At 37.9% G+C, this 23,025-nt stretch overlaps 1 protein-coding gene and 1 long non-coding RNA gene across 2 annotated transcripts; one reads left to right on the top strand and one right to left on the bottom strand.

Annotated features, from left to right (window-relative positions):
- Positions 1–593: 593 nt before the first annotated feature.
- On the top strand, positions 594–16,056 carry LOC129408619 (uncharacterized). Its single transcript, XR_008632044.1, has 4 exons — positions 594–731; positions 7,379–7,522; positions 15,384–15,464; positions 15,719–16,056. It is a non-coding gene; the product is annotated as an uncharacterized LOC129408619 (long non-coding RNA).
- wnt9b (wingless-type MMTV integration site family, member 9B) lies at positions 15,368–22,655 on the bottom strand. Its single transcript, XM_020934394.2, has 4 exons — positions 22,562–22,655; positions 21,932–22,185; positions 19,394–19,659; positions 15,368–15,829 (listed from the first exon to the last, which is right to left on the bottom strand). Exons 1-4 carry the CDS (start codon positions 22,645–22,647, stop codon positions 15,368–15,370), a joined length of 1,068 nt encoding a protein of 355 aa, XP_020790053.1. The 5' UTR covers positions 22,648–22,655.
- Between the last annotated feature and the right edge of the window lie 370 nt (positions 22,656–23,025).

Below are 23,025 nucleotides of genomic sequence, written 5' to 3'. Positions count from 1 at the left end.
TTTGGCCGCAGGTAAATTTGGACCACAGAAAAACATTTAACATGCGACAAGACCGAAATGTGAATTTATGCAAAACTGTTGTTAAGTATAGTCTTAATCTTATTATTTTATTCACTTTTTGAGTCATTTTTTTAGTAATATTATTAGATATCGTCAAACATCAAAGAGATAAACATATTTTATTAAATGGATTTGAGTGTGAGAAGGACTTATTCAACCCCTTTCTAAGATAACTCACCTCTTTTAATTCTTACGAGTAGCCTCCTAGATTACTCAGATCTCAGTACTCTCATTTGAGAAAGGAAGCTCATCTGAGCCTTGCATAAATAGGTACAAATTTGAGACTGGAAAAAATACGATGCCAATCTCCATATCTGTGTAATGTTCCATTCTGTGGTACATGTGTTTGATTTAGTGTTTCTTTTATTTTTATTGCTGGAAGATGTGATATGAGACATCCTTTTCCCAAGCTCCCACAGGACTATAACACAATCTGTTGACATTTGACAGGACAGACTCTGCGAAACATGTCCTGGGGGTGGTTTATGTCAGCTCACCTTGACTCACTCTAATTAGCCTATCCTCTTTTTTCCACAAATAGGTGTCATGATATCAGCCTGTCCATCCTGAGCTTCCTTCTCGCCTGAAGTCACTGGAGACTCCAAGACTAATGATATCAACTGGAGGTCACATTACAAAGATCTCTATGAAGAATCGTCTTAAGTCAGAAGGTGAGTTTATCATCAATGACTGCCTGTGTGAATGTTGCATACTTAAATTTCCCAGATCAACTGTGCTTCCCCTAATAATTTGGTGATGAGATAAACACCCTGGGGTGCTACTTGACATGTTAATGCCTCACCTTGCTCCCTATGGTCAAAGCTAACTGTACTAATTGCCTTGATTAGCATCTTAAGCCAATCAGTGCGGTGAACTGTAACAAGCTCCTGTTTTGTAGTGAAAGCTATGTATTTGTTTACCCTACCAAGCAGCCTGGCGCTCAGTAGACATCTCAGACAGTTTTCCTGATGGTACTTGAGTTGATGGTTGTATCTCCAGGCTAGACTCCCTCCAACAGTGGTCCTTTTCACCAGCCCCCGCATGTCAAAACTCTGGGATCTGTTCATGCCACTTCTTGCTCCAGCAGTTTAACTTTTTTCCTTTTTTTGGTTGTCATAACACATCCTCAGGGCACCAGGTTTGGAGGTGCATGGCTTTAACTACCTGCACAGAGGAAAACCAGAGGATCCTTCCCATAGCGTACACGAGTATAGCATTAGCTTTGTTTCTGGAGGTCGTGGGGTTTTCACTGTCTGTCCTTCGTCTTTTAGCCCTCGGGAGAGAGTGACACAAGCTTACTGGTCTTCCTGCACACCTGAGCACCACAGGCGAGAGCAGTGTCTGAACTCCAGGTGGCCTACATCAGCACAAATTTATATCAAAATTAATGGAGACAGTCTTTTCACTGTGTGAATCTTTAAATATATTTATCATACATTTTATTTACCAGTAGACTTGTTTGTTGTTGACAAGCACATAGGTGAATTGCTACTTTTAATTATACTGAAGGGGAAATTATTTCAATAAAATATAAACATACACGCTGAGAAACTATTGTAACAAATTGTATTTCTGAATAGTACAAATAACTATTAATACTATATTAATGTAAAAGTAAACTTGCTATACCTAAACTATTGGATCTTGGGTGGGAACTATGCATGATTGTCCAAAACCAAAATTACAATTTTGACTTTATCCTGGTTTAAACTCTGAATGCCTTTGCGTTATTAAAAAGTAACTAAAGTCATCAGCCACTTTAAAGTATTCACACTTCATTGTGATCGCTTAAACCCAACTGTCACTCATAACGGAACATAACCTGACCAGTAGGTGTGTATGCGTCTTGGTGATTAAACATAGAGCATTAAACTGAAACATACTGAAACACACCAATTTCACCGCAATAGCAGATCATCACAGGGATCAAATCACAAGTCACCCCTTTTCAGCTTTTTTTTTTTTTTTTTTTTTTTTTAATGTGACTGAAAGTTGCAAGTCAGTCACAATTATTCTAATAAGAACAATTTGACTAATCAGCTGTTAAAATAATTGTTGACTATTTTAATAATAATTAGTAAAAGAACAGTTTTTTTTATTTGCATAATAGACTGTATTTGTAAAGGCCCTCTTTCTAGAGGTCTTCACTTAGCATATTTTAACAATTTATCCTATTTATTAGCATTCGCCCACTGATCTAAAGGTTGGCGGTTCGAATCCAGCTCTTGACATAAACATCACAGGTTGAGCAGTCAGATCCACTGACCCACAGGTTGGCTGGTGCGATTCCAGCTCCCACAGATGAATGCTGCCGTTGTGTCCTTGGGCAAGACACTTAACCCACCTTGCCCACAGTGTCTGCGTACACTGTGTGAATGTGTGTGTGAATGGGTGAGTGGTTCCTTGTTGTAAAGCGCTTTGAGTGCCTTGAAGGTGGAAAAGCGCTATAGAAAAATGTGACCATTTACCATTTATAGTAGTGTATTCCAGACAAAAAATTGTTGGTTGGTTGACTAAAATAATGATTAGTTGCCTTATATGTTTGTTGATTTAAGAATATGCCCTTTTAAACTTTGCACAATTATGAACTCTATATTTGTATCTGTATCACACTTATATTTTACGTGTTTGACTTTTGAGGGGTCCAGACAGTGCAGCCTACATTTATAAATCTTTAATATCATAAGATTTGAGGGTCTTTAGACTTGAGTAACATTTCTGTGTGGTCACCAGTTCATAACAGAATGGCATTTCCTGGGGTTCAAACTGAAATCACCTGAAATCAACCCAGCCTTTTGTCCAGGGGAGAGACACAATAGAAAGAAAGAACAAACTGCTCAGTGAACCATGACTACCTTACACCGCTATTTTACTCATTAAGAATAAATTATATGTTATTGGGTTGCCTTCATCATATTTAATTATGTTTTCCCGTCAATATAATACATACATCAACACTTATTGCCCAAGACAGACAAAGTGAGGAGGCAAATTATGGGGAGCAGAAAGCGCCTTGGGTCAACAGTTTTTGGATACCAGTCATTTTTGAGAGGCACACTGAGCTCCTTGAGACGCCTCGGGAGATGATCAGTTTAACTTTGAAGCTTTGATGAGACAATGAATGAAACTAAATGAAAGCCTGTCACAGTTAACCCACATGCACCCCGTGTCCAATTTGACTCAGTTTTCAATATGGAGGAAGACTTTAAACTTAATTGTCTTAAAAGTACACTGTGTAACTTTTTGGTTCGGGGCCGGTCACCTGCTTCCTTCTATGGATATGTCATTGCTCTGCCTGGAATGTTTCACAGTATGACATTAAACAGCTCTTCCGTACATTTAATAAATTACAGGTGGTTTATAGCTCAAAAATACATTGAAAAGCAGGCGTTCTGACTGTGACTGGAGTTGCCGCTCCACAGATCTGATCTGTAACTTGATTTGGTTTGGACTCTATGAAGATAGATACGTTTAAAACCATACTGTGAAACATTCCATACGAAGGGATAACATCTCCATGGAGAAAAGCATTTGATGAGCCCTCCACCAGAAAAGTTACACAATGCACCTTTAATAATGTTGATCATCATTTTATATACAGTGCTGTATACTACCGCAGGCCTGGGTCTACTGGGGTCTACTGGGGTGAAAAAGGATGCATTGCAACTTCAATTAAACATGTTTACACCCTCATTTCAGGTGCCCACTTATGTATTATTATGTTCGCACCCCTTTGAGACTCAGATGTACCCTCAGTGAGTTTGGTCTGCACTGTAATACTAACATTTCAAACTTCACTCTGATAAATTAAAGATTTGATACTCAACACCATTTTGGATATTCCATGGATCATTTTACAAGACATATTTTTAGACAATAGAATGTAATTTTCAGCACATGGTAGTAGTTATTCAGTGCTACATGTGTGACAGTGGTTAGAGCAGTGGTCCCCCAACCCAGAGGTCAGAGGATCGATTCCCACTTGGACCAAGTTTGGTAGGCAAGACACTTTGCTTAGTATGAATGTCATGTGTGTGAATGAAAGTTGGTGATTGATGGTGCAGATTGGCAGACTTGCTTTCGTCAGACTACCCCAGGGCAGCTGTGGCAACAGTAGTAGGTTACCGTTCATTATTATTTTACTCCATAGTGAGCTCAAAGCACTGTAAAGCGTAAGCCTTTTCTTCCCCCATTCTAAATCTATTCAGGAAAGGTCAAATATGTCCTTTTTATCAATAATTGTTTAAATGAATCTAGTTTTTATGTCAGTATCAGTTAGTGTCTGTTAGTGTTGAGACAGTGATGTATTTAAATGGGCCAATGTGTCCAATTTGATTTGGGTACATATAGGACACAATTGAGTGTTGATTTTTTATTATTTGTTTAACTTGTCTGACTTATTGTTAATTATTTTGTTAATCTTAAAGTTATACAGTTTTTTTATTAAGAGATTTACATTTCCAAAATGCTTTTTGCACATGCATTTTGAATTTCCTGCCACAATTTTTCATACTGTGCCAGTCCCAAGCCTGGTTAAACAATATATTATCAAGTAGGAAACAATGAAACAAAATGCTATATGTAAATCACACAAAAGGCAGATGTTTTTTGTGACCTAGATTTCACTGCAACAGTTTATTCTGTTTATATTTATCCTAACCACATTGTAATTCACAGCTCAAAAGTGTATATGCAACACTGAAAGAACTCATGGTGTCACTTTTCACGTTTGCCAAACAACACAACAACTTTATAGCTCTTCATACCTCTTTTTGTGTATTGTGTTATGTGCACCACAGTGAAAGTGATCTCAGCTGAGTAAATACAGTCTTTTCAAGTTATAACAATATTTCTTTTACTAGATCTTTTTATATAAGATGGCGCTCTTTGCTTTATTGTTTCTCTGTTGTCTCACAGCTGCATGTTTAGTCTGACCTCAAAGCCAGGATCCATCTGCTGGGCCCCACGCAGCAGCCCTGTGGCCATACCACCTGGGACTCCTGGATGAGAGATACTGTCCACATCGTCTTTGCGCTGATAATTCTCACACAAACATGGCAACCTGGCATGGAGTTTCCCCTATCCGCCCACCCAATAACATTACACATTGTTAAACCTTCATAGTGACACCAATCAATCTTTATTTCAATCAGTCTTTATTTATAGAGCCCTTTACTGTTGTGAGGGGACCAACGTGCTTTCTAATAAAATTAACACAATATAAAAACATGGGGGCAGTATGTTTGACCAGATACAGAGAAAGCTAGGCAACATTTTATCCTTGGTCCCATAGTGTTGTCACAGTAAATTGGCTACTGCAGTCAGTACTGTAATTAAACATGAACACTTATTACATGAACCACTATCTGAATATCAAGTATTTGATTTGATCTATTATTGGACCAAAACTTATTCTGGTGGTTTTAAGTCCTTTCAATGTGAGGCTTCATGCTGGTTCTGTTACACTGGTACACTATAAGGCACCTCGAATGTCTTGCTCAAGGATACAACAAGGGAGTGAAACCAGTGATCTTCCGGTCAGCTGCAACTTAAAGCTTCACTATGTAACTTTACTTTAGTTGACTTGAATGACATACTGGGGAACATTCCAGGCAAAGCCAGATCTCCCTGGTCACAGGTGGCGTACCCTCCTCCAGAAAAATTACACAGAGCTCTGACACCATAATACTAAAGCAGGATTTACAGCCATTTAGAGAATTTAGTAAATAGTCCTTAGAAACTATTCAAAACCTTCTTCTCAGAGGTGCAGCTTGTTGAGAGAACACCAGGCCTAGTGCTTTATCTGTGTTTTCCTATCATGGACATTGTTTGTGTGAGAAAGTTGTGTTTTCATTCGAATGGAGGTCAGAGAGGGAGTGCCGAGCGTCAAACAGCGAGGAGGCTGTTCTGTGGGTGCCTTATGGGGCTTTATCACGTCCATGGTCATATCACAGACCATTGGGTGTAGAGGATGCAAACCCAGGTGTCTGTGTATCATGGGAACAGCCTCCCCCAGGAATTTCCCAGCAGGAGATCACAACTGCAGGGCTGAACCAAAACTGTAACTGTAATGTAAATATCTGACTTGTTTTGTTGATCCAGTTTCACAGTATTGAGATGACTGCATTATGAGTTGTGTAATAGATGGATAAATTAATGCATAACACAAATAAGCAATATACAAATAAACTATATTTTAGCCAGAAATGTCAATTTTTTGTTTTTGATTTTTGGCATGCTTGTTGCTTCCATGTTGAGTTACTCCAGTTTCATAGTTCCGAGACTGCTGCACTGAGTTGTGTCTTAAATAGTCTAATTAATGCATGCATAGTCCAGATGTCCAGTTTATTTAAGTTGCAATAATAACATATTGTCTACATGTATCTTTATTGGCTGAATGTTCATCAGTTACCATGGTGACACAACGTAAACATTATCAAACAGTCAAAAAAGTTTTAAGATAGCTTGAAAATAGCTTCACTCTCCCTGTTGATGACATCTGCAACGTATCAATACTTTACCATAATAATTCAGGTAATAGGCCTAATCAATGTTTTTATCACATGTTTAGCCCATACATCACAAAATGCCAATGTGAACCCGTTTACTAAATATGTAACAGCAACCTATGACTGTTACATGTTGTTCTTGTCTTCACTCCACACTTTATCAAATGCTTATTTCCATTGTACCTTCATATTTTTAATACAACTTTAACCAAATTAATGTAAAAATATGCAGACTGAAAATATCATAACCCAGAAGAACAGTATTTTTTAATGAAATCACAATTATCATTTTGTTTTGGTAACATTTGTGACAATACCTTGTTCCAGCATGTGATAAGATTTCATATATAAGTTATTAATAATTACTGAATCAGTTACTTCAGTACTCCATAAATCACAAGTAATCTGATTAGACATTTCAACATTTTAGTCCTACTCCCCCCACATACACTTTGATTTAACTAAATGCTCTTGACAGTGTGCTTTGTGAAAAAATGTATTCAGTTTGACCCTCGCCATCTTCTCGGTCCAAACCCGCATGTTGGAAATCACTGCTATGGACTAAAGGGTGGTCCATGTTTAGTATATCATCTCTTCTGTTGTGTCATGTGAGACTAGTGCTTTCTCAAGCTCTCAGTGAAAACAAACAGTATGTGGGATAAGAAACTCAATTCAAGTTAAATTTGCATATTGCTAATATTTTTTGATGCAATAAATAATTTCTAAACAAATGTGAAATACATTTTTAAAGCAACCATGTACATTTTACAACATCTGACATGGTTTTGCTTCTTGTCTTCTTGTTTCAGCTGTCAGTTCAACCCCACTGCCCACCTAATTACCCCTTACATGTTTATGGATCTCTGGACACCTCCCTGTCTCATCATCTTGTGTGGGTGACCCGAGACCGTCACCGCAGCGACCCTCTGCCTCTGCTCCTGCCCCCCATAGAGGTATGCACTCAGCCTTGTCATAGCTCCAGGCAGTCCATGTTCTTGTTATGGGTTGAGCAAGTGCGTTACTCATTTCACATACCAAATTCCTACCACATAGCGTATTCTCCATCTTCAACTAATACCACACCAAATCCATTTTACCTTATGTACCTTCCTCTTTGTCATTTACATTGTGTCTCATTGTGATGTCCAGGACGAAGATTAAATGTCCTGTATTATACAAAAAATGACTCTTGTTATGTTAGATTGTTGTTACCTTCTCAGATATATACCTGGAGTTGCCTTTTGTTTCATTCACACATGTTTGAGTGATCCTTCATTATTAGTCTGTCTGCATCTCCAAAGCTCAAAATGCTCTGTTCCACCTTGTGATGTCATATAGTGGTAGTTTTCAAATTAACAGCTCCTATTACCTTTTGTTCAGTGGAGATTAGCAATTCCAGGTCTGAAATTATCCCAATGATTCTAGAGAAGATGTATGGAATGCAAAAACACAGTGGAGCACTTCCTGTATTACCACATGACATCCCAAGGTGGAACAGAGTGTTTTCTATTTGAGAGAATGACTCAAGCCATAATATGCGGGATTTGTGTGTTAAACGTGTGAATGAAATGAAACACAACTCCAGGTATGTTTGTAATGAGGAAACAACATTATAAGAAATCAAAAACGTGCATAGTCTAGAGGTTTGCCTCAGGGCTCCCAGGTTCCTATTACAAACCGCTATGTGTCCTTTGGCAATATATCTACCAGGATTTCTATGCTTCAGTAAGAATCTACTGTTCCTATATAAATAAGTAATCCATAAACCCATGTGGTATGTTTGCTGTTATGGATAAAATCTTTCTGTCTGTCCATAAAACTTCAAATAAATCTTGTAAAGTTGTGCAAAGGTGTGGGCATCCATCACACCATTGACCATAGCAATGTAGAGATTACAGAGCAAAAATGTTAATATGCCAGTGTACATGTTTTCAGACAGTGTTTTGTTTAAAAATAAAAATAAAAATATTGCCTTAAAAAAATTACAAATAGAACAAGGTTGTGTTAGTAATATTGATATTTTGCAGTGATGTCACTCTGGGGGTGTTCTACATATATGTGTATTGGTGGAATGTTCATCAGTTACCGTTGAGACAATAAACAATACATTTTAAGATTGTCTGAAAACTCAAGAAAAAATACAAAATTGATTTAAACAGGAGCCTGTGATCATGTGCTCAAAAAAATCAAACATCTCCTGTTTAGGTGTTTCAACAAAAATGTGAGAGTGATTGAAAAACTGAAAATTTCAGAGGGACTTGTTTAACAGAGCAAAATCAGTTCACCTGTTGTAATTCCAGCATTAAAATAAAGCTCAGATTAAAGTGTAACAAAGCCTCAGACAGAACATGCATCCAGTTAGCACACACAGGCAATGTTAATATCAGCTGCAAAGTATCAATAGTAGTATAATAGTAGATTGTCTCCATATTGATAGATACGTTTAATGCCCTGTTGTGGAACCTTCTTGGCAAAGCAATAACATCTGTGTGGAAACAAGCAGGTTGCAAAGTGCACCTTCAAAATCAGTTAAATAAAAAATAAGTTGCTCAGTTCTTGATGACTGCTTTATTATGATTATTTACTATATGCTAATTTTTTCTGCATAACATATATACAGTTTACAATTAGAAGTATTTTAAAGAATGTCCTCTCTCTTTTCTTGTGAAGAAAAATAAAATAAACAATGACATGACTAAGTAGCAGAAAAAAAATTGGGGAATAAAGATGGTTTCTTAGATAAAATCAGATCTTATTGGTGTTACAAAGTCTAGCCAGCTTTTCCATACACTCTTTCTAATCTTGAAGTACAAGTGAGTTTCTCCATAATATACTGAAGACTACTTTCATAGTTCGTGGGTGATATTATTTTCTTAACACTGAAGTACAATTCTGGCTACACCTCTATACATTTGTGTCCATCCATCTTCCGTCGGCATAGCACCCTTTACCTGAACCAGACAGGTGAGGTAGAGTTACACAGGCATTACTTTACATTGTGTTTGTCATTCACAGCGCAATAGTGACAACAGAGCTAGCAACTGTAGCTGAAGCCCGTAGCTCAAATCCAACTACAAACACACAGCCAGTGACCACAGGTGTGCAGGGCAGGTATGCACACAGCCATATGCAAAAACCCTTCGTCTGTCTCTCTCTGTACAGCCGTCACCTGTCTCTGGTTCTCTGTAGCCCAGCAAAGCAGCCTCCCTTGGGGCTTGTGCGTGCGAATCCAGCCCCCATCCCCGGACCCCCCTCCACCCAAGCCACTGAGGGAAATGAAAGCTTTAGGAGTTCATTATAAAACAACAAGAGGTACAGCGGGGGAGTGCTGCCAGGGCCATGAGCTATCCCCCTGTTATCCTGCTTATATGTCGCTCAAATCTCCCAGCCTCCAGTCTAGGTCTATGTGACACACGGGGGCAAAACAAATACAGCAATCGTCAAATGAAATGTTTTATGTGCCATTAGGTATTGTTATGACAGCTGACTTGAGTTCATTGGAGGTGGGAAATAATGAATTAAAAATGTTTTTGCGTCACTTTTTGGTCTAGATTTTTAAACCTTTTTTGGCTGCCTCATCATGTTTACCACTGATAATACTCAGATGAGCAATTATTTGTCTGGAATGTTCCAACGTTTGTCATTTAATTTTTCTATCTTGCATTTATTCAAGTATAGGTGTTTATTGATCATGAAAACACCTTGGAAAAACATGCATTGCTTGCCTTTTCACAGATTTGACCTGAAGCACTGCCAAGTAGCTTGTCTCTGTGGTGAGAGATAAATTTAAGCCCATTTTGTGGTTCCAGCCAAAGCAATGGCATCTCCATGGAGACGCGCAGGCGGCGTACCCTTCACCTAAAAACATAGTGCGCCTTTAAAAACCTTTATATGTGCTATTAGGTATAGCTCTGATTTGACTTCATCAGGCGTAGAAAATAATGAATTACAAACACTTGAGTATTTTTTGGGTAATCTGACTTTTTGGAGTAGATTTTTAAACCTGTACTTACACTAACCCTGGTATATTTCTAACCATTGTTGTTAATTACATACATCTTTTGAGATTGCATTGAATTCTATTTTTTTCATACATATATACTGTACATACATGTACATTTACATGTACCCCATTTAAGTGCAGTATTAGCAGTACAGTAAGCCTATTGGTTCATATTGCACAAAAAATTGGAAAGTAGTAAGAGTTTTTGTCACTCTTTCTTTTTTCAAATTTTCCAGATAAATGCCACCATTCCCATGTGACAGCAACAATGAATTCCATTACATGATAAAGTTATAGAAATCTGCCATTCTTATCATTTCATTAAACAGCATTAAGTGTAAATGTTAACCTTAAAATGCTTATCTTATTTTTTTTTTAATTATTATTATTTGGTTTGGTTTAATATTTGTGGAAACATTTATCATAGTTTCACATCAGTTAAGTGGCAGCTTGTGGAAAATAAGATACTAAAAAAAGTATTAAAATACAGGAAGTAAAGAGTTCTAAAACAGAATCCTTCTACCTATGTCATCCATACAGGAAATTAACAAATCAAATTATTTTCTCCATGGAAATGTTGTTCCTTTGTCTGGAATGTTTCACAGTATGGTATAAAAACTTTCATCTTCATGGAGACCAAACCAGACCAAGTTACAGGTCAGATCTGTGGAGAGGCGACCCCGCTCACAGTCATAATGCCTGTTTTTCTAAGTATTTTGAGCAATAAAACCACCTGTAATTCAATAAATGCAAAAAAGAGTGGTTTCATGTCAGAGCAATAACATCTCCATGGAGACAAGCTGATGACAGACACCCCACCTACCGGAAAAGTTACGCAATACACCTTTAAACAAATCCGAATCAAGCTTTGTTTCAAATACATTTACACTGATTGTATGACTACACACTTATCTCCATAGCCGCTGTCTCACATGTGTTGCAACAAGGGCCTTGTTTAAAGATTATTACATAAATCATAAGCAGCAGTTGCCCCGAGACACGGCAAGCATCAATCATTCCACTATACGGCCCACTGTACCCGGTGAGATGCTTTCAGGCCATTAACCCCATGAAAAGAACTAGTCATTTCAAACTGTCTTCTAATTCCCCTGTATTTTAAGTGAGGCTTTCCAATAATGAATAATAACATGTAATGATAGCAATTAAAGTGGAGCTTCAAAGACCCTGGAGGATATATTAAATGTCTTATATAATGGCCCTCTGTATTGCTCCTAAGTGTACTAGTTATTATTGTGATTCAAGTTTAATCATATATAAATTGCATCTTATTACAAGTTGCAAAGTTAAATGTTAATTTCGAGAGCTGTTAAATGTATAGGTCAATCGCTAGTCAGCTATTTTCCTTGAATCATCATCCTTGTCATCAACTTCATTATTGTTGTCAGTTTTTTTCGGCTGGAGGCACAACACCTGCCCACACGTGCCCCCTGCTCTCCTCACCTCCCCTCACCTCCCCTCACACCCCCTCACCTGATGCCCGGGCGGTTGCCGTGGGTGACACAGGCAGCAAGACCACAATGATTTTAGATTAAAGGAAGGGCGGGGCAGCATCACCAGGAAGTGGTTTTGGTGGCTTGAGTCTGCAAATTTGAATTGAAGGTGAATTCACTCAGTCTATTGCACGCAAAAGGTAAAAAGATAAACACTGAAAGAGATTTTATTGTGAAATAATTGGTCAATCAGTACAAATTCTTCAGTATCAACCTGTCCATGATAGAAAGAAGACTTTCCACACTTATTTTCTTTTTATAAAGTTAAATGTTCACTGTGTAATTTTTCTGGTGGAGGGTCACCATCTGCTTGTCTCCATGGTGATATCATTGCTTTGCATGGGATGTTTCACAGTATGACATTAAACACATACTATATCTTGTATTTATTCAATGACAGGCATCATTTCTCAAAACTACCGTAAAACATGTTTCATTTTTGTGAGCGGGGACACTTCTCCACAGACCTGACCTGTAACTTAGCCTGGTAATGTGGCCTGCTTGTCTCCATGGAGATTAGAGTTAAATTAAATACCATACTGTATAAAAAAACAAATTAAAAAAAGGTAGCATGCAAAATGACTACTGTTAACCCAAAACAGCAATCCTCCAGCTAAGGTAGTCCTAATTCAAGATCATGGAGATGGGTCCTCAATGCTCCTATGGGTCCACAATGCCCCAGTGACACTGGCTGGTGGGTCAAATGCAGAGAATGGGGACAAAACATGTATGTGCTGTGGTTGGAAATCTCACTCTGAAACTTTTGTGTTTCTTTTGCTATGGATCCTGTATGGACGACTGAAGGATTACACAGACATAGGCCCAGTGGTGGAATGTAACAAAAGTATTTGAATGGATACTTTTTACTTTTACTTCACAACATTTGGGTATCTGTACTTTCTACTCCACTACATTTTTCAACTGGACTGAGAAGTATTTTTTATCATTGTCTGAGACTAGCTGGAAAGGCTGAAGGATTTAGTTTAACACAGTAATTTGAGCAAACAAAATTATACAAGTAAAAACAGCTAAAGAAAGCGTATTGACTCAGTTGTTTCTATTGAACAAACTTTAGCCTAAATCTGTATTAAAATCAATACATTTGAAGAGCATAAGACCTCAAAATATGCATGATATAGGTAGATTTTTTATTAGTAGATTTTTCCTCCAGTAACTGTACTTTTACTTAGGTAACAAAACTGAGTACTTCTTCTACCACAGCATAGGCCCAGAGCTGTCACTATTGCCAAAACACATATACTAATGTATCTGAGGGTGTGTCATAACTGCATTAAAGTGAACCAATAAGACACTGCAATGTAAAAATGTATTTAAATTTATTTAGTATAAACCAGTTTTAAATATAATGCGCAAGATCAAGTGAATACCAGAATATTAGCAGAATATTAACAGAAACACTGTACAAAGCATATCATATACATAAGCTCACGTATCTACAGCATAAAGTCATGAAGTCTTTTGATATTTGCTAAAAGATGAAATGAGGTAGAAAATATTTTTACAGTGATATATACAGTTGTAATTCTAAACTTAAAGGTACACTATGTTTTCTTTTCTGAAAGAAGAAAAGTTACGTATTGTATCTTTAATACGCTGATGACGAATAAAGTGATTTTGGTTGTAAGGAGTACTATTTTGATGTTGTTTTTAGGTACATGAACAAATTTAAATTTAATGGCAAACTCAATGTTAAGCATTGAAAGCTTTTTGTGTTTCAATACTTGAAAGTGTATACCAACAATAACATAGTCCCCTGATAATAATATTGATTCACATCTATTCTCTATGGCATTGTTCAAAGATAGTGTTACAAGTTTGATTGCTTAAGGCACTTTTCTCTTTTGTTCAAAACACATTAGGCTTTGATTTACATAGACATTTCCATAAGATCAACCGAAGCCCGGTTGGTTTCTTTACACAATAACCCTGATCATGCATGAAGTAAAGGTACATAGTTTTAGTGGCATATACCAGTCTACTCCAGCAACACATACAAAACATATCAGTAATCATACATCTATAAAATTATCTACTTACAAGAGCAACTTAAGTGCTTTTATCAGCCTTAGAAATGAATGAACAGCAGTTAAAGAGACAGGCATATTTTATAAAAAAGTACCTTAGAGGCATCTCGTAACATAATAGGATTAAAGCAATATAAAACAGCAGTATGGCAGACTCGGTGAACTTCCAATAAATACTCAAGGGATATTGTATTTACATAAACTTTTCCCAAACTGCACCAATGTTAACCAACTGTGATGGAGATTTTTTTGTTTTGTTTATGATGGCAGTATTTGATGGTAACAAGTATGGTATTACTATAAGGGATGTACCATGTTTTTCAGATCCGATACCAGTGCAGAGACTGAAAACAGCATTTATTTCCTTTAAACAAAAATAAAATAAGACAAAACTGACCCAAATGTGTTACATAGCTGTTATTTATCTTGACAGAACAACTTGTATGAATCAAAATCCAAATATTTCAGACTTTCTGGGCCAGCCATGACCAATAAATATCGATTTATATGTCCAACCAGTATATCAGCAGAATCGATATTTGTAAGGCGATATCAAATTCAGAATTTTTTGGACTACTAATTTTAATTACTACCTGTTTCTCAATATTACTAATTTATTTTTGTTTTGACTTTTGGCCTTACTAATCTTTAATTAAAGGGACCAATATCACGTTTCACATGACAAAACAGCCCAATAATTTAATGTAATAAGGGAAAATGGTATTCTTTTTTCCTGATGGAAGATCTACCACCTCCTTCTCTCCATGGAAATATTATTGTTTTGCCTATAATGTTCCACATGATATAATTTTAAATGTATATTGTATTTATTTCATTATGGGTGCTGTTATTGCTCTAAATATGTGGAAAATACATGGATTCTTACTTTGAGCGGGGTCACCTCTATACTGACATAACCCATGGCAGGATCTGTTTGTTTCCATGGAGATAGACAGGTCTAATGCTATACTTGGAAACATTCTAGGCAAAGCAATAACATCTCCATTAGAAAATAAAATTCATATGGTTTTAAAGTACATTTCACAGTGTCCCATCTTTGAATTTCTGTTGTTGATTATTAACATCCAGTTTAGTCCAGTACAGGAATGTAATCCCACTATTTCAGGAGGACAGAGATTTCAGTGCTTTGAGCAAGAGGGATGCAGTTTAGTCATTCCAGTCATCTCCGGTCCCCACAAAGTCTATAAAGTTTTTCAATGTAATCTCTCTGTCCTCTGGCTACGCATTTTTGCAGGTGTATACTTCCTCTTCTCGGACACATGTTTGGCACTCCACATGGCAGCACCACCGCACCTGACAGTGGCATGACAAACTGGTGAGTCTCATGGCCGTATTGTACCCTCGCCCACAGCATAAACTCTGGCAGGTGGTGTCTTTAGAACAAGTCCGCCCCCCTGTCCCTGCTGAGTATCGCGATGCTCTGCAGAAGCTAGGGGAGTCCTCCAGATACACCAGATCAGTAGTGCGTAGGTTTTGTCTGTGTTTCCGTGGCCCAGCTAGTTCTGTTTCTCCAGTTGCGGCATTGGTTACACTCAGGACTTTCACTGAATTGTCATATTTGTATTTTAGCAGCCGTCCCGTATCGTGAAAAGGGGAAAGCTGCTTCCAACACGTCCGGACAGCACAGGAACCAGATACCCCATGGCATTTGCAGGTTGTTTTCAGACCACTCTTCACCGCCTGTTATAAGAGAGGAAGGAGATAAGTACCATCTTAAAATATGCATTAATTGTGTAGGCTAATATACAATAGAGAACCTGGCAATGGGTAACTACCAGATTGCCCCAGTAGCATTGGCAGATGGGTCAAATGTAAGAGTGTGTTCACACTTGCCCAATCATTACATTAAAACTGGGACTAAACTGGGACTAAACCAGGACTAGACCAGGATTGGGCCAGGATTAGAAAGGGACCAAACCAAAACTAAAGTAAAGAAACCAGAATACACGTAGTGAAAAGTGAATAATAATGAAACTTCATATGAGTACTATGATCTTCTGTGTACGATTAGGACTAGGTCTACAAAACTGCTCCAATTAATCCTTCAATGTGTTTAAATATTCTTTATCAATTAGATTGTAAGTGTAATAGTTTTAGCTTCACAAATGTTGAGTAATCCTGCATCTGTCTGCTCTGTTCCACCTTGTGATGCCATGTATTGGTAGTTTTCAGGTTAACAGCTACCTTTACCTTTTGTTCAGTAGAAACTGGCAATTCCAGGACTGAAATTATTCAAATGATTCTAGTGAAAGTGTATTGAGTTTAAAAACATAGTGAAGCACTTCCTGTATTACCACATGACATCACGAGGTGGACCCAAGTGTTTTCTGTTTGAGAGAAGAGCTTAGCCTAAATGTGCAGGGTTTGTGTGAATGAAACAAAACACAAGTATGTTTGTGATGAGGAAACAACAGTCTAACATTGATGAGATTAGAAGATAGCGTAATATGGGCCCTTTAATTGCTTGGCAAAAAATACGTATTAGCTGCTGTTCTAACTTGGACCCTAACCCCAGTTTGAGACCCACCAGCATAAAGGATGGGAAAAAGGTAGAAAGATGTCAGCTTCTTCCCCATTTGATTCATTGCTTGGCCTCTTATCTGGGAGGTCTATCTGAGCTGGAGTGAGCAGGTTCCTTCAGGGAGGGTTTGGGGGTTAGAGGTGGTCCTTTAGCTCAAAATTTCTGACACTATGGATTCTAGATGAGGGGGGTGGTTGTATTTCATTTAGTGTGCATTGCTCATTTTGGACAGCTTTCCTGGATTCTTATAGGTTTCCAATGTGTTCGAACTAGCTCTGTCTACTTCTAGCTTTTCTGAAGCCCGAGGCAGAGGCGACAAAAAGCGCAGACTGAGGAATCCACCCACCCTCCTCTCTCTACATGCCTGCTCACGGAAAAACATTGATAAGAATTTTCTGTCTTAAAGGTGCATTGTGTAACTTTTCTGGTGGCGGGACCATAGCCTACTTGTTTCTAATGATATGTCACTGATCTGCCTGGAATGTTCCACAATATGACATTAAACATCTTTGCCTTACATGTATTAAATTACAGGTGACACAGTGTAAAACAGAACAGAAAACAGTTATTCTGACTGTAAGTGTGGTTGCCTCTTCACAGATCTGACCTGTAACTTGGTCTGGTTTGGTCTCCATGAAGATAGAAAGGTTTAATGCCATACTGTGAAACATTCCAGACAAAGCAATAACATATCCATGAAGAAAAGCATTTGATGGATCCTCCACTAGAAGTTACACAATTCACCTTTAAAACAAAACCCAGTAACGTTGTAGTGTCTTGTGTGGTTAACATGTCTACTGATCAGTCAATTGGAAGATAGATTGGGGTTAGAGAGGTTAGACTAAAGCTGAGGTGAAGGAAAGGGTAGTCTTGTGTTGAAAGGTATTCGCATAGCTCCTTCTTTTACAGGTATGGATCCCCTTAGGGCTTTACTGAGAAATGAGGGTGCACCGGCCACACCATGTTTTGGTTAACACAACCTCTGTATTTTAGCCACATTAGCGAAAAGTGTGGAAAACAATAAACTTAGATGAGATAAGATAAGAAAGCCTTCCTGTTTCTCACTCTAAACCACCCTCATTGGATCGCTACACAAATCCCTGGGGCAAATCCACTTGTAGACACTGGTGGTTAAGAACATTAGTAGGATTTATTGAAGAAGTAACTGGAAAAAAATGCTTGCTCGTATATTAAAAAGAGGCCACAGTTATAATCGTTCCCAACTGACGGAAGACCTTTAATTTTCCTGTAGGCCCGCACAGCAAGCTTTATCATGTCTGAGTAACACCTGGCTCCAGCGATTCGCCAGTCTACTTGTCTCCCCAGACCCCACCACTACCTCACCAACTGCCTGGCTTTGCTCTGTCTATTAAATTATATTATATCCCAAATAACGGGGCACTTGTTTGGCTGGCACTGCATAACATTACTACCCCTGATGGTACTCTATCAGACATATAATTGTCATGAAAAGGCGCGTCTCAACTAATCATAGTGAGTCTAGATTCGTAAAGTTTTTCTTGCCGCAGGGACAGCAAAGCGCTGATAAAATTAAATTGAATAATGTTGTGTTCACGTGGCATCACAACATTGTAGAATCACTGTACTTTAAAACGGAGCTGGACGGCAGAACAGAATGCTATGGTAGAATTTGTTCTTGTTCGATTACAGATTTGGTGACCAGGTTTAGGGTTAAAGGTCCTAAATTTTGCAAAACTGATTCTTGTGAGCTTTAAGTCATGTGATAATGCTGTTACTTCCTCAGAAACATACCTGGATTTGTGTTTTGTTTCATTCATACATGTTTAGCTAATCTTTTATTATTAGTCTGTTTACATCTCCAAAGCTCAAAATGCTCTCTTCCACCTTGTGATGTCATGAAGAGGTAGTTTTCAAGTTACAGCTAGCATTGACCTTAAAGATTGCCAATTTCAGGGTTGAAATTATCCAAATGATTCTAGTGAATGTGTATGGAGTTTAAAACACAGTGAAGCACTCCCTTGTATCACCACATGATATCACAAGGTGGAACGGAGAGTTTTCTGTTTGAGAGAAGAACTCAGCCTAAATATGTAGGATCTGTGAATTAAACATGTGTGAATGAAACAACAAACAACTCCAGGTATGTGTATGATGAGAAAAAAAAAGATTAGAACATAGATCTGAAAATAGTGTAATATGGACCATTTAATATTTCTGTAATTACTGGGTTTATATCTATGGAACAAAAACTGGCACTGTCTTCACTGTCATAACTAAACAAAAGTGAAATTATTTATGCAGAAAGCTTCAGAAGTTGACACCATTAAATCCCAAAGCCATGATTGTCGTCAGCTGAAAGGATTTGAAGCCATATTATCAATATTGTAGATGTTGTGGATATCAATATTGTGGATGCCAATCAAATAAAGACAAGGTATAATATTTGTGGATTTCTAGTTTTGGATATTCCTTTCAAAAATAGTAAATCTCCCATAGAATTATATACAGCTCACCTACCATCAGAGATTATACTCAGTCATCAAATATCTATTCATTGATTTCAGGTACACGATTCCTTCCTGATTTGAAGGATTTTGTGAGGCCCTTTCACCATTCAAAAGACACAATATTTTGATTTTAATTGCTTAACTGCTTTGACGATCGAGGACTGTTACCATAACTTCAAACCCATGAACTGATGCAATATATATTTGTCTTGCAATCTGTTTGTTAACACTTACCCGAATTCCAACGTTAATGTTATGGGCGTCAACCTGTGCCCTTAAGTCCTTGCTGACTCTTTTCTGGCCCAGGAACTTCTTGATAAACTTGGTGCTGTATTTGAGGTTGTCTCCACATATGCCCCACTGCCAGGCCTCGCGATGTTGGATGCCCGGGGAGTCATCGCACGTGCACCTCTCCATGCGCCCCGAGCTGCACGCCTTGGCGAGGGCGTGCGTCAGAGCGGCCGAAGATACAGCCAGGAGAAATGCGGTCTCTTTGAAGGCTAGAGGGGACATAAAACAAATCAGTAATGTTCAGTGATGGGTAAATGAGTAGTTAATAAAAGTAGTCCACATCCTGGCAGTGCCCTTAAATGTATCTATGTAATCTAATCTATTAATAAAAAGGTTAAGTAAATGGATTCTTGATTTACTGCTTGCCTAAACTTTATCTGTTATCTGTCCTAAACAAAATTGTTAAAACTTTTAATTCAAATAGTTTTTAAGCAGTTACCAGAAAGAGCTCATTGCCATTGCCACAAAATTAATGATACCATGAATCTCAATACTAACTATATTATTATAAAGTGCTACCAAATTAACATGTTAGGAATGTGCTTTGGCGATATGCAACATAAAACAATGAAGCATATTATTAAGATATAATCAAATAAAAGGGCTGTATAAATAAGATGCTAGAATAAAAAAAGATTTAATATAAATACAGCATAATTGTCAGCTTAGGCAACACTGCATTGTACAGATGCAAAACAAGCAATTCAAATTATGCAACTTTTGATTGACTTTTACAATGTTTACAAGTTATCCACTACCACCACATTACTGTTATGTCATGATTTATCTCCTGGGCATCTCTTTCTGGTTACTCAATGTTGTTTGCTTACCCCAGAGACATGTATTTTGAACCAATTAATTATTATTTTGACTAGGAAGGCTTTTCCAAGATGAAAGTGGATAATCGCGCCACCCTTTTCCTCTGGGAATGGGCGCTTTCCGCATATAAAAATAGCCACAGCGGACTCAGCCACACCACAACTCTTGGCTCTCTACTCCCTCATTAGTTGCGCTGACCTGTTCATGCTCTCCCACACACTCATATCCATATGTATAAGCATCAAAGCACTGCAGCTGGAGAACCATCTCACACACGCAATACTGATCTATAGGACCACATGATTCAATAAAAAGTTTTGATAGTGACTGATAGGTCTATTTGATCAGGAAAGTTTTTGTTGGCTTTTATGTGAAGCACTTTGGTCAGCTGAAGTTGTTTTAAATGTGCTATATAAATAAAGTTGAATAGAACTGAAGGAAACGATTAATAAAATAACCTCATAGAGCAATTTGAGAAGCTTATAATTAACTTCATTGAGTTCAAGAGAATTTGAACAAAACAATTAATACAATAATCTACTATATAATATGTATAAGCATAAAAAAGGCAAGTGGAGAGCTGTCTCACACATGCAATACTGATCTCTAGGACTACACAATTCAATAAAAAGTTTTGATACTGATTGATAGGTCTATTTGATTTGGGAAGTTTTGGTTGGCTTTCATGTGAAGCACTTTGGTCAGCTGAAGTTGTTTTATATGCTATATAAATAAACTTGAATTTAACTGATTCAATAAAATGATTCAATAAAAAGTTTTGATAGACCTATTTGATCAGGAAAAGTTTAATAAAATAACCTACTGAAGCAACTTGAGAAGCTTAGAATTGACTGTATATTAGGCTGATACTTACAAGTCAGTCACATCTATGAACAATTTAATAGTAGACTTACAATCATAATATCTACTAAAACAATCTGAGAAGCTTTTAATTTACTCTACATTCATAGACTAATACTTACAAGTGTCAACATAGAAACCAGTTGTGTTCTGTTTAACAGTACACTTACAATGAATTCCAGAGAATTACAATTAATAAAATGATCTACTAAATCATGAGCTTATGATTTACTGCAGTCATAGTCTGACACCTACAAGTCTAAACACAGTAACCAAATTTAATCTTGTACTTGCTTGTATAACATGCCTTAACATCATAACAATGGGCCTACAATTTGTTCAGGAGGGTTTTAACTTTACAATGAATAAAATTACCTACAAAACAATTTGAGAAGCATAGAATGTATGTACATCATTAGTAGTATCTACAAGTCTCAACATAGTAACGTGCATAGTTAAACAATAGGCCAACAATTTGTTCCTGAGGACAACAGAATTAAAATAATTCGAGAAGTTTATAATTTCTTAACATTTATACTTGGCTACTTATGTATAGTAACTAACCCATTTTTTTTTTCTTGTGTGTATTCTAACATGTGAATAAAGGATTACAGCATTATTATATACCCTTGATTAAGTTGGGTAAAATATGAATATACCAAGTTATACAAGACAATGTAAACCGTGTTGGCATGCCTTGGTTAGTTCTCTTTGACCCATGAGTTTGGTCTGTTACTCTAATAACTAATATTTCAATTTCAAATCACAAACAGTAGTCTTCAAAATCCTTCTTAAACTCACCTCTTTTCAGTAAGCTCCCTCGTCCGTCCAGGCTGCAGTTCCAGCGCTCATTCCTGAACTGGTAGCGGCACTCCAGGAGGCTGAGGCGCACGGACTCACGCAGCGTCTCGGCCAAACCCGGCTCCCTGCGGCACAGCCTCTTCTGCCGCCGGGTCAGGGTCATCTGTTCGCACTGCTTCAGGTGAGCCTTTCCATTAGGAGCGTCGTTGGAAATGGGCCCGGGAAGAAACACCAAAGGTTCTCGACCTGTCAGCCTAAGTATGAAAAAGAAACAGATGTTAAAAGCCACTGAAAAAAGTGCATGAAAATTGCAATTATTACCCCTCTTTCAATTGAATTAATTTACATTTCGGCATGCGCACGTTTCCAACCCAAATGCCCACCTCACTAAGTAATAAACTCTGGATAAAGAGCCTGGCACTTTTTGTATAACACTAACACTTTGCATAACTCTAACAACAAAGAAACCACATTTGGTTTACTCAAAGTCGTTGCTTGTTATGCATAATACTTGAGCGTATTTACGCGTGTGCTATGCGTGTTTACGAGTTACAAATGATAGGATACACCTGTCGTTGTTAAAACAAACTAAGTAGCGTGAGTGAAGTGATAAACAAAAAACTTTCTGACCCAAAATAAGCTGCGGTGTGCGAGAGGAGGATGCACAGTGCGATAAGTCGCAGTAGGCAGGCGGTCCGTGGAAGCCTGGAGCCCATGGTGCCGGGTTGGCGATGCTCTTCATCTCGCTGTTTCTTGAACAGAGAAAGTCTTTGCCGCCTGTTCGGCGCACCTCTTTAAGGGGCCCCACACAGACTTTGAATCCGCTGCGCCGGGCCCAGAGGTCCGCTAGAGGTAGGGCGCGCTCTGGGGCGTGGGGGTGATACGCGCATCATTTTGCAGCATCCTCATTGGATTGAGCCTCGGTAATGTTACTGGATGTCACCTCCCACTGTATCGCCACCCAGGTGCATCGTGCTTCTTTATGTACAGTCAATGGGTTTTAAGTGTTGTCTTAACTTTATTAGACTGTATGTAGTCTTATTAGGGCTGGGATTACAGCACCCTCAAAGCCACCATAAAGATACTTTAATTTG

This window comes from Boleophthalmus pectinirostris, unplaced genomic scaffold, assembly GCF_026225935.1.
Source record: "Boleophthalmus pectinirostris isolate CB_2022bp ecotype Guang Dong unplaced genomic scaffold, ASM2622593v1 HiC_scaffold_17, whole genome shotgun sequence".
NCBI lineage: Eukaryota > Metazoa > Chordata > Actinopteri > Gobiiformes > Gobiidae > Boleophthalmus > Boleophthalmus pectinirostris.
The sequence above is the reverse complement of the archived record's forward strand: the minus strand, read 5'-3'. Positions and strand labels throughout refer to the sequence as shown.

Coding starts and splice junctions, on each gene's coding strand:
- wnt9b (XM_020934394.2), bottom strand. CDS start 22,647: ATGGGCTCCAGGCTTCCACGGACCGCCTGCCTACTGCGACTTATCGCA. Junction 19,660..21,931: donor AGGGAGCTTACTGAAAAGAG/GTGAGTTTAAGA, acceptor TGTCCCCTCTAG/CCTTCAAAGAGACCGCATTT. Junction 15,830..19,393: donor ACATTAACGTTGGAATTCGG/GTAAGTGTTAAC, acceptor CTCTTATAACAG/GCGGTGAAGAGTGGTCTGAA.